Source organism: Elephantulus edwardii, unplaced genomic scaffold (assembly GCF_000299155.1).
Source record: "Elephantulus edwardii isolate Elephantulus edwardi_28Jun2011 unplaced genomic scaffold, EleEdw1.0 scaffold00052, whole genome shotgun sequence".
NCBI lineage: Eukaryota > Metazoa > Chordata > Mammalia > Macroscelidea > Macroscelididae > Elephantulus > Elephantulus edwardii.
This window is the reverse complement of record NW_006399802.1, coordinates 16,778,445-16,790,571: the sequence shown is the minus strand read 5'-3', so window position 1 is coordinate 16,790,571 and position 12,127 is coordinate 16,778,445. Positions and strand designations below refer to the sequence as shown.

The following is a 12,127-nucleotide window of genomic DNA, read 5'->3' as shown; positions in this document are numbered from 1 at the left end:
TGAGGGAGTTTTTCTTTTGCTTTTCAAGCGAACTTTTTAACCCACGTGGCCTAGTGGTAAGAAGCTGTGCTGCAATCTTGAAGGCACGTGGTTCGATGCCACCAGCTGCTGTGGGAGAAGGATGGGCAGTCTCCTCCCTTGCAATTAATTGTCTCTGAAAACCTGCCAGAGTGTCAACTATGGATCAGGTCCCACTCGATGGTACACAACAACAACAAAGGTTTTGGTCAGCTCTTCTCCAAAGTATCTCCCTGAGTGCTCAGCCAATCTCAAACAAAATCTCCAGATTTGACTGAGCAGCAGACAGAAATGTCACTTCATACAGATTAGAACAGGTCCATCTTCTCGTGCTCCCAGCTGATGTGGGAATGGAACGCAATGACAGCGTTTTCAGGCAGGTTTATGTCTTCTTAGGTCCTCATTAATTAAGACTGAAATTTGGTCTTTTACTCCATTTCTTCAAGAGAGAGAGAGAGAGAACGAACACAAACTCCTGGAATTACACTGGCCAGGGAACACTTTTCAAGATTCAGACTGGTTCTCTGCATTCATCAGAATAGCAGCAGCATTCCTAGGTATCACTTGGAAACTCATCTGTTGTTGTTGTTGTTATGTGCCATCAAGTTGCCAGTGACTCGTAGTGACCCTATTTACAACAGCCCTAAACCCTGCTCTATTTTGTGCCAATCTTATTGTCTCTGATACACCTACCCTCATTACTCCAGTCACTGAATCAATCCATCTCATCAAGGATCTTCCTCTCTTGTGCTGTCTCTTCACCCTTCAAAGCATTATGTCCTTCTCCAGGGGCTGGTCCCGCCTTGCAACATGTCCAAAGTATGTCAGACAGCTTCAGAATCCTTGCCTCCAAGGAGAAGCCTGGTCTCACCCTCTCCACGACAAACCTGTTTGTCCTCTTAGCAGTTCATGGTATACTCAATACTCCAGCACCACAGCTCAAAGGCATCAGTCTCCTTCTATCATCCATAGTCACTGTCCAGCTCTCTGATGCATAGCAAGTAACTGCAAAGCCCATGGCCTGTATCAGGCGTACTTCAGTCTCCAGACTTATATAGTTTCTCTTCAGTACTTTGGAGAGGTCTCTGGCAGCAGTCTTTCCCAATGCAATTCGTCTTTTAATTTCTTGGCTGCTGGTAGCACAAGTGTTGATTGTGGAACCAAATAAACTAAAGCTGTTAATAGTCTCAATCTCTTCACCATTTATCACGATGCGGCCAATCAGCCCAGTGCCAAGATTCTTTGTCTTCTTGATATTGAGCTTCAATCCATATTGAAAGCTTCAGTTGTTGACGCTCTGTAGCAAGTACTTCAGGTTCTCCTCAGTTTCAGCAAGCAGGGTTGTGTCATCTGCATAACGCTGATTGTTGATGAGTCTTCCTCCAAACCTGATACGACTTTTCTCCCCATAGAACCCAGCCTCCCAGATAATCTGTTTTGCATATTGATTAAAAGGTATGGAGATAGGAAACATCCCTTCCCAATTTTGAACTATGCAGTGTTCCTTCCTCTGTTCTGACGACTGCCTCCTGGTCCAAGTATAGGTTTCATATAAGCATGATCAAGTGTTCTGGAATTCCCATTCTTCTCAGAATTAGCCACAGTTTGCTGTGGTCGACACAGCCAAATGTCTTTGCATAGTCAATGAAACACAGACTCATTAGAATCGCAAATTCTCAGACCAGAAAAAACCCAGCACTCTGCAGGGGGGACCAGCAGTCTGTTTTAAGCCGCCCTTTTCCAGGTGATTCTAATGCACGCCCAAGTTCTACATCACAACTTAGTTAACCAAATGATCTTAAATAGCAAATGCAGTTATTATTAGAAGCCTTGTGCCCAACTTGCATTCAAACTCACTTGCATTGAGTCAATTTTGACTCACAGGAACCCTCTATCAAGTTTCTGGGGCTGTAAAGCTTAATGAGAGAAGACTATTCATCATTATGCTGAAGATATTCAAACCGCCAGGGGCATGTGGTCCATGGGTTAGCAGTGCAGCACACTATCCACTGTATCACGAGAGCTCCTGGAGCCCTGCCAGGTCTCCTTACACTGTCAGTTAATTGTGGAGGGGAAAAAATAATAATCTCATTTCCTTGTAGTCCAAACTGACTCATAGTTAACCCTCCACATTGTGATTTAAGACTGTAAATCTCTTGATCTTAGAACCAACCCAAGCATTCTCACTGATGTGTGATAAGACTTGTATGCCTTGGGGGGAGGGATTGTATAACAATGAAAGAATTTTTCTTTTAATTTTCAAAGAGTAGAACAAACTGGAGGAGTGGAGGTGGGTGGGCAAGGAGAAAAGTGCAACAATGAATAAATGGAAATTCACAATCTCTGTAAATTTTCATTAAAATTAATAATAAAAAAAGAAAAAAATATTTGTATGCCTGTACAGATGTTCTTAAAGATTCTTCTACCACAGGAATTCCCCACATAAAAACGTCAGTTATCTTTTCAATTTTTGTATTCATTTTGAGAGAATAGTATTCTCAGTTACAATTGCAATTACCATAACAAGTGACATCATGCTAAAAGATGTAGGGTTTTTTATATCCCAGTGATTCAAACAGTTGGACAACAAATTCACAAAATCCTGGCAAAAAAAGACAACCTGACTTTGTGGCTTCATGAGTAATCTGGTGGTTGGGGTGCTGGAAATACTACTTGATAGTATCCTCATGGAATCCAAAAAAATCAACACATAAGGAATGCACATTGTCAAGTTCAAAGCTCTACCTACATCTGGAGATCACAAAATGTCAACCTGCTAATCAAAAGGAATTTTGTGTGTCCACAAAAGTTCTGTAGTTTTAAAAGTAGTTCATTACTGCTGTTGTAGGTCATCAAGTCTCAAACTTCTTTCCATTTCTATTTTTTAATGGAGACGTCACATTTTTTTTAAACTCAGATTTCTAGCTTCTCTTGATAATGAGATATGGCAACACAGGGACCACAGGTCTCGGATGGGATAAATTAACCATGGCTAAGAAGTGGGGTCTGCCCTCCAGGTTTGCATACATTTCCACCATGCCTGTGTCCCTCATTTATATTACATGATGGCCCCAAGAACGACCAGACTTCTCCCTTGGGGGTAAGGATTCTGAAGCTTCGTCTGACCTACTTTGGACATGTTGCAAGGAGGGACCAGTCCTTGGCGAAGGATGTCATGCTTGGGAGGGTGGAGGGACAACGCAAGAGGGGAAGACCCTCGATAAGATGGATTGATTTAGTTTCTGGGGTAATGGAGGTAGGTGTATCAGAGACAATAAGATTGGCACAGGATAGAGCAGGGTTTAGGGCTGTTGTACATAGATTGCTATGAGTCGCAGGCGACTCGATGGCATATAACAACAATAAAAACCCCACTAAACCACCTATTTTGCTTAAATTATTATCTTCACAAATTGGAAACATGCAGTAATAGCTTCATTCACTTGCAATTTACCCGTGTGGCAACATTTTGAAGTTCAGAGAATTCACATTCCATTCTTTGTGTCTATGTTCTGTTCAGAGATGCACGAATTGTCTGATTCATACACAGGAAACACTTGCTGAATGCTTACTGTATGCCTTCCCTGAGAATTTCCCAAGAAACTGCTCAGTGAATCACCACTCCATGAGGAAGGTATTATCATTATCCCTATTTTAGAGATGAGGAGACTGAGACACAACAGGGTCACAGAAATAGTCATGGTATTTCTAGAATCCATGTTTATAACTCTCCAGGTTGTGCAAGGCACTGACAGTCTGGGGATTGTTTCCATCCATCTTCCCTGTTTGCTATCACCACTAGTGTAACCAGATAGTGTCATGTTACATGATGACCAACTAACTATCAACACCAAGCATGCTGATGAACAGCCCCCAAAAGGGATCAGTGATGAAATGTGGGCAATTCTAAAAAACAAGGACAGAGGTCACAGAAGCATTGGGGAGCTCCAAAGGAAATGTAGAAACACCTCTACTGAGCTTTGCTTTTCCCCTAAGTATTAACTAACCATAACCCACAAATCCCTTGGCTTGAATATTTTTATGCTGGCTTTTTCTTAAAGGATGACTTTTATATTTTTGAAAGTACCTTAAAGTTTGCCAGAGTAACTGTTCTTTGTATCAAGGGGCTAAAGTCTGAAATATTCAAAGGTACAAATAACTGGCTAGAGAGGGATATGACCCTTGAACATGCTTGTGTAAGGCCTGGCTTGGCACTGCCAGATCTAGAAATGACCTTGAACAGGCCCAAGAGTCACCTATCTTCTCAGTGACCAGGTCGGGGTGAAGTTTTTCTCAGCACCAATTTATCAGCCAAGCAGTGTTTTAAGCCTTATCTGGATTTAAACCATCCAAGTGAAAGAATTAACTTGGAATTTAAAAAACATAGTGTTACTTGTGTTCCTGAGACGGAAGATGACAGATAAATGACAAAGATCTTAATTTTTCCAGTCTTCTGCTAGGGGCTAATTATCAATATAGGTTCACAAAGGACATGTACAGGGATAACCCCAACACAAATCATTGTGTTTACTGTTGTTGTTGTTGTTGTTGTTATGTGCCGTCGAGTCGTTTCCGACTCATAGCGACCCTATGCACAACAGCCCTAAACCCTGCTCTATCCTGCGCCAACCGCACCGCCTCTGACACACCCATCCCGATTACCCCAGTCACCGAATCAATCCATCTCATAGAGGGTCTTCCCCTCCTGCGTTGTCCCTCAACCCTCCCAAGAATGATGTCCCTCTCCAAGGACCCGTCCCTCCTGGCAACATGTCCAAAGTATGTCAGACGAAGCCCCAGAATCCTTGCCTCCAAGGAGTAGCTTGGTTTAATCCTCTCCAAGATAAATCTGTTTGTTTTCCTGGCAGTCCAGGGTACATTCAGTACCCTTCTCCAGCACCACAGCTCAAAAGCATCCACTCTCCTTCTGTCCTCCCTAGTCATTGTCCAACTCTCTGATGCATAACAAGTGATTGCAAATACCATGGCCTGTATCAGGCGCACCTTAGTCTCCAGAGAGACACTGTTGCTCCTGAGTACCTTAGAGAGGTCCCTAACAGCAGACTTTCCCATCGCGATACGCTTTTTGATTTCCTGACTGCTGGTGCCAAGAGTGTTGACTGTGGAGCCGAGCAAACTGAAGCTGTGAACACTCTCAATCTCTTCGTCATCCATCCTGATGCTGCCAATTGGTCCAGTGGCAAGAATCTTTGTCTTCTTGACATACTACTATCTGGATTAAATTTGGGCCTCTAATCCCTGGAGAATCTCTTCTCTCAGAAGCTAGGCCAGGTCGCTGTGTGAATAGCAGTGAAGATTTGCGTCTAGGCAAGTCAATGTAAGCAGCCAGAATCTAACCAGACGGAGCTATCTCATTGGCTGTTGATCACAGGCTCCAATCCTCAAAGCTATCTCATTGGCTGTTGATCACAGGCTCCAACCCTCAGAACTATCTCATTGGCTGTTGGTCACAGGTGCCAACCCTCAGAGCTATCTCATTGGCTGTTGATCACAGGCTCCAATCCTCGTACTCGAAGGCCTAGTACAATGGCACAAAAAGATGGATCTAAGAAAGACACACACACACACACACACACACACACACACACACACACAATTATTTCTCTGGAATGTCAGGACATAGCCCAGCTAAGCCATCTGCTTATATCTACACCAGCTCAAGGTGAGCAGGACCCCACTTAGCTACACAAAGAATAAAGACGACTGAAGAATTTATGCTTGTGAATTACGGTGCTGACCAAGAATATGGAAGATGTCATTGACTGCCAAAAGAACAAACAAATCTGTCTTGGGATAAGTACTCTGGACATGTTATTAAAAGGGATCAGTACCAGGAAAAGCTATCATGTTGGCAAACCAGAGAGTCATCAAAAAAGATGACCTTCAACATAATGGGTTCAAATGAAGTGAAGCCTGTGTAGAAGGCTCATGACAAGGCAATTGTGTTGTACATGGGGTCACTAGGAGTCAGAACAGCACCCAACAACAATAGGTGTCACGGCTTGCCAGTCATACCATTGGGCTGAGTGTTTCAATAGGAAGAGGGACCCAAGACAAAATCTCCAAAAGGAAAGATTCTAGAGACATATTGAGGCACCTATTTCCCCAAGGGCTCCCTCCTCTTTCCTGCCACAGGATTTGAACTTGGTATCATCCTAGTGATATGGGCTGGAGCACCAGCAATCTGAGTTTGTGAGATCTGGGACTTAATAAAACTCTTCCCTGTCTCACTGTGTGAGTATGGGAATGGTCCTTGACTTCAGAATTAAGGTAAGCATGTGCAAGGTTTGGTTCTTTTTAAAAAACAAAAACAACACAAGCCCCCCCTCCCCCAAAAAACCCCCGAACTTAAGTAGTATACAAAAACAAACAAACAACAAAACAAATGATCATTTTTGGTATTCTAGACTGTCTTCTTACAAGACAAAACTCCCTAAATAGCAAATGTAGGGTGTGTTAACATATTATTTTCTCGGTACATATGAACACACTTATGTGGGTCCCCAGTGATAGGCTCAGGTCTTGTGCATATGGTTCCTGAGAACTTGGGTAATATTTGGTTATACTCACGCATACTCAAGGAACAACATCTCCTCCTTGGACACACAGGCATAACAACTGTTCCAGACCTCAAGTTGGTTTCCACTGAAACACTGCTGCTGCTTCTCCTAGGGAATGTTACTCATTCAGTCAGTACATCCGTTGGCATTTCCATGCTCTGAACCCAACCTTGGAAGACTATCAAAAGGATGTGGGCATTTTAGATTGTCTCATGTTTTTCCATCCTACAGAAACAGTGTTCAACTTCTTGAGCTCAGCTTCTGGAAGCACTTCCACAGTGTGTGCTCCTGGAAAAAAGTGTGAGAGGCTGCCGCAGTCTTAGGTGGCAGTTCAGAGTAGTAATGAAAGTCAAGCCTCCAATGGCCAACTGTGGGGTCCAAATACTGGCTTTAACACTGTTTTAATAATGTTGCCTTCATCAGCTAATCTCTACGACTATAAAATCTGAGTCAGATAAAAGGCTCATCAGGATGCCTTTTGGTTGGCAATGCAACTGCTTGCCATTAAGCTACGAGAATTGAATAAAAGAATAAATAACTTCTTCTGACATGTTCCATGTCAGAATTCAGTCTGTAACTCCCCTGGAAAAGCAGCATTGTAGACAGGTATGGCGGGCTCTATTTCCACACTCTTTAAAGGCAACCACGTGACACATCCTTCACTTACATCACATCTAAACTTTAAAACCAGGTCCTAAGATAGGACTTATAGGACCATTTTACAGATAATGTAACTGGAGCCCTTACCCCGAACCCTACAAACTGGAACCCCGTGTATCTGCTTCTTGGACAGAAGCAAAAGTTGAGAAAGATATGATGAGAATGAGGATTCATCGCTTTCCTGCTTCTACATATTCGGAGAGATTTCAGGAGGGCTAGTTTCTGGGAAAAGACATGTGAGCAGAGGCAGAGGCAGACGTTGGCAAACTGGAAGAATGAGCAGCTAGTCCGACATCACTCACTCACTCACCCACTGCTGTTAAGTTGGAATCAACTCAGAGTGCACCCTCCATTGGTGTTCTGAGTCTGTAAATCACATGGGAAGAGAATGCTTAATCTTTCTCCCAAGGACCTTCTGGTAGATTCGAACCACCAACGATGTGCAGCCACTGGGTTAGTAGCACAACCAGCTCCTTACAGATCATGCCAACATGGTACAAATTATTCACTGTTATGGCCCCAAATCCCCAGTTCCTAAATCATCTAATATCTCTCTTACACACATTTATACTTCACTCTTAGGAAATCTATATTGATAAAAACCTCAAGGTTCACTGCACATCATAATAATCAGAATCATGATTTATACAAGGCGAACAAGTAAATGGAAAAATAAAAAAGTGTTTGTTTTTATTCTTCTCATACACTTGAGACAACTTAAAAATACTTGCTAGACTTTCTTGAAAAATCCACCCAGTCTCTGCTGGGATCACTCAGCGCCACTTGGAAAGTGTGGCCCCAGTGTTAGCTGCTTCTGGCTTCACTTTGAAAAAGCAAGTCCTTTCATGGGCTTCAGCTGTTCCTCAGGCATCCAGTATAGCTGGTCATACAAAGGCAGAAAATGTGACAACTGTTGGAAACCTTCAGCGGCAGGCGAAGGGAGGGACTAGGAGTCTGCCAGGGCAGCCACTTCAACTACAGTTAAAGCATCCTATTATTCAACGTAAACAAAACACCCATCAGCTACATGGCACCAATAACTGAATATCTCCTTTCTTATTACATTCATGGCATACTGGCCACATCAGTCTTGCCACCAAATTTAGAAACAATGAATGAGTCCTTTAACCATCAAAACATACATGGGAGGGAGGACAGTCTTTTTTAGTTCCTAGGGCCACTTTCAAAAGTTGTCTAATCAGCAAATCACAGCATTTCAACATTGTCAGCAAGTGTCTCTCGGTTCCTCAATAGTCTCTAAGGGATAGGAAAGTCAGGCTTACTTACAAATCTGTAGTCAATAATGTCACATGGGTTTTACTGCAGCTTTCACTAAAGATTAGTAAATAAATCTATGCTTACTTTGCATAAATCTATGCTTTGGTCCCTGTCAGGGATTGTAACTTTGAAAAGGGGCTTTGAATGGGTAGGAAGGTGCTGTGGGGTTGGGAGAGAGACAGATTGTCAGCCATCCCTAAAAGCAGAAACTTTTTTATGGTGGGGGGAAAAATGTGAAATTGCTTACTGCAAATTAGTAAGCACAAGGAAGGCTGTGCTTACCTTGCTTAATGAGTAATCAGAAACGAAAAGTCTCCTATACATTTCCTGTTTGAAGTCTGAGGAAGATGATCTCCCAGCCAAGGAGACCACATCAAACACTTCTGTAAAAGGGTCTGTGTACATTTTCCCCAATGAAGTGTCAGTCCAAAGACTTTTGAAAACACATTAACATGTTCTACTTCTCAAACATTACATACTATTTCTCCAACATGAATTAGGAAATCCTGGAGACACAAAAAGACGGACACACACACAGACACACAAAGGTTTTTAGGTGGGTGAACATCTGGAGAGGCCTCTGCACCAATACATTAGCAGACCTTTTCTTTTAATTGTTATTATTTGAAATAGCAGTAGTAATCATTCTCTCATCCACAAAGGAAATACATAATCCAGCTGTGGTGGCTCCAGGAAGAATACCACATCTGTGGAGCATTGGCAGCCCTGCCGCATGGCTGCTCAAATCTAGCTCATCTAAGAGAGCTCTCTTTTCTACTCAAGATGCACATGGGTACACTTTTCTGAAAGTGCATAAAAACTTCACCAAAACAGGTTGTTCTTTTTCATGGAACGCTGAAAATAGGTTTCCAGACTATCCACGCCCAAAATGAAGAGGCTTTCTTGCCATATTATTCCCCGGGCCCAATTGTTTCAAGAAGTCCAGAGACTTCTTGGTGTCTTCTGGGTGGTGGCTGGTGCCAATGCCCTTGTCAATATCAAACAGGGAAGGGAAACCCACAGCCCTGGTTTCTGGAAAGAGGTTCGACCTCGAGGCTGGCAGAGAAGGCAACTGCTGGTTTTCCACTTAACAGGCCAACTAACGGTTTCCGCAGAAAGGATGACCGCCATTGACCCAGTCACCGTGTTTTCTGTTCTCCAGTCTATTAAATCAACGTATTACTGGGCACCGATGATGATGTATTCCCAGAGTCTCCCCCGCCTTCTGTTTAGTGTTCCCCCCAAGCCCAGCAGTAAGCATCTTATTTCTGAGCCACTCCTCTACATTTGAATCACTTGCCCAAAGCGCGCCCTGGGGTTTTCTATCTACAGACGTCTCAAAGAAAAGGCAGTTTAGCAGAACCTTGACAGACTTCCCCTCCTGAACCACATGCCCTGCGGCTACTGTGCTGGAACGCTGCTCGCCCCAAAATACTTGGGCCCCTTCCATCCCAGACAATAGAGCAAGAAAATAAGATGAAAGTGGACTTACTGCTATGGCTTGCAGCCTTTCCTTGTGCAATTCCGCCTCTGCCATCCTGGAGAAGGACATACAGGGAGGGGAAGGGAGAAAGAAAAAAACACACGCTGTAGTCACCCAAGAAAACTGATGGGCGCCCCGGGGGGCTTTTCTAGAACCCGGGTAAGAGTGAGTAGAATCCGTAGCAAGAGCCTGGGGATTCACCACGGGGGCAGCCGGCAGAGCAGTGAGCACCGCTGGCTCCCTCCAGCTCAGCCTCTGGCCTCCGCCCGCCCGGCCGCCTGGCTGCGCCCCAGCGCCGCCGCTAACTGCATCTCACAGCCGCCGCTGCTGGCCCGCCGCGGCCGCGCCAGCCGGGGACGTGGGCCGCCGGCACCCTCCCGGAGTGCGCGCTCGCTCCGCGCTCACTCTCCGCCCTGACGTCTCGCGCCACGCTCCGCCCCTGGGGTGTGGGGACCTGCTGCAGCAGCCCCGCGCGGCTTTAGGCAGCAGGAGACGCTGGGGTTGCCGGACCGAGCCGGTAGTAGGGCAGAGGCACCTGGCCTCAGCAAGTCCCCAAGGCGCGCGTGTGGGTAGGCACCTGGGGCGCACGGCTGGCGCGCAGCGGTGCATAATCACAACTGGCTGGACCCCAGAGCAGGGCGAGGTGGTGCCTCCACAGGACAGTGGTCTGGAGCGGATGTGAGGGGATTTTGGCAGAATGTGGGGCAGAAGCACGTGTGGTTTATGCGCTGACTGGGGCCACTGGGATTTCAGGTTGTCTTCCAACTCACACCTGATGCTTGGATTCCACGTGGATACAATACCAATGGGGAAGGACTGTCTTGCCCACTTGTCTTAGATGGCCAAGTCCTCAAAGTCAAGTTTGCTGGGGACAAGATATTTCTCAAAACATATTATCCTCTTAATGGGGCCGTTTATATAGATCACAAAGGCATGAAAAGCCCTTGTTGTTTAGCTAGCTTGGGCTTAGCTATTTAGTGGTTATGGGGCCTTGTACTGAACCCGTATGAACCTCAATTTTCCTCTCTGACAAATAGGGGAATCTCAGTAGTTAGCTTACAGAATTATGAGTGTTGAGTGAGATAAAGTAGATAAATGACTATTTTGAGGCAAAACATTTTGGATGGTCTTCACTTTTATACAGTCTCTGAAAGAAAAAGTAGGATTTAATAATTTTCCTCACGCTTGAGCAAAACAGGAGTCACAGGAGTACACACACTGGGTTAGCTGTGATAAGACTCAATCAGAAATAAATATTAAAAACACTATATCCCTTAATGTTCAGGAGAGACCTACTAGAATTCCCAAAACTTGTGAGCAAAATTTCCAGCATAAAATGAACTTGAAAATACTAAGAAAATAAATGTGACTTTTTAAGATTCTTGATAAGTCTGTAAATGCAGGGTTTAAGAAGAACACATTTCAAAATGTATTCACATAAAATATTTCTAAACAGTTGCCTATGCAGGATCTTTCAATTCAGTTAAATACTTCAACTTTTATGGAGGTTTTCTCTATCACTTGGTGATTACTACTGTGACCAAGGCTCTCACCAAAACCGTTTGACAGCTTCTCTTCCTTTCGATAAAGTGAAGCTGGAGCTGGTCATGTTATAAATCCAAGCCAATGCCAAATCCAGCATCTCACACCAATATATCCTAAACTTGTGCCTTCTCGCTAAGACCCATCATTTTCTTCCCATTTCCAGCACTAGCTTCATTAGGATGCATTCTTTAAAAGATGTTTGCTCACAAATAAATAAAGCTGTTACCACGTCAACAAGAGTAAGTAAGGAATAACAGGATGAGGAAACTGAGGCCAAGGACATCGGGGACTGTGTCACACAGCTGGGATGTGGTAGCACTGGAATGTAAACAGGTTAGATCTAAAGCCCAGGTCTTAACAACTAAACACTTCCAGGACATGGTGTAGGTCAGGCTCAAGTAAGAACTAAGTGGTGAAGAAATGGTCTCTCTTTTTAGCTAGAAAAATATTTAAAAGGAATGGTAGAAGAGGTTTGAGGAGGGAGAAGGGTATGCACACCATGGGGGAAGTGACCAGTTGAAACAATTTGAAGCTTAGGAGAGAATTATCAGAGCTAGAGACA

The 12,127-nt window shown here is 44.1% G+C and overlaps 1 protein-coding gene across 1 annotated transcript in view; it reads right to left on the bottom strand.

Moving 5' to 3' along the window:
• Positions 1-10,119, bottom strand: part of PALM2 (paralemmin 2) — a 211,315-nt gene extending 201,196 nt beyond the window's left edge. Inside the window, exon 1 of the mRNA XM_006886924.1 lies at positions 10,030-10,119. Coding sequence (XP_006886986.1) covers positions 10,030-10,089 — 60 coding nt within the window. The 5' untranslated portion in view covers positions 10,090-10,119. The remainder of the gene's footprint in view (positions 1-10,029) is intronic.
• Positions 10,120-12,127: the final 2,008 nt, after the last annotated feature.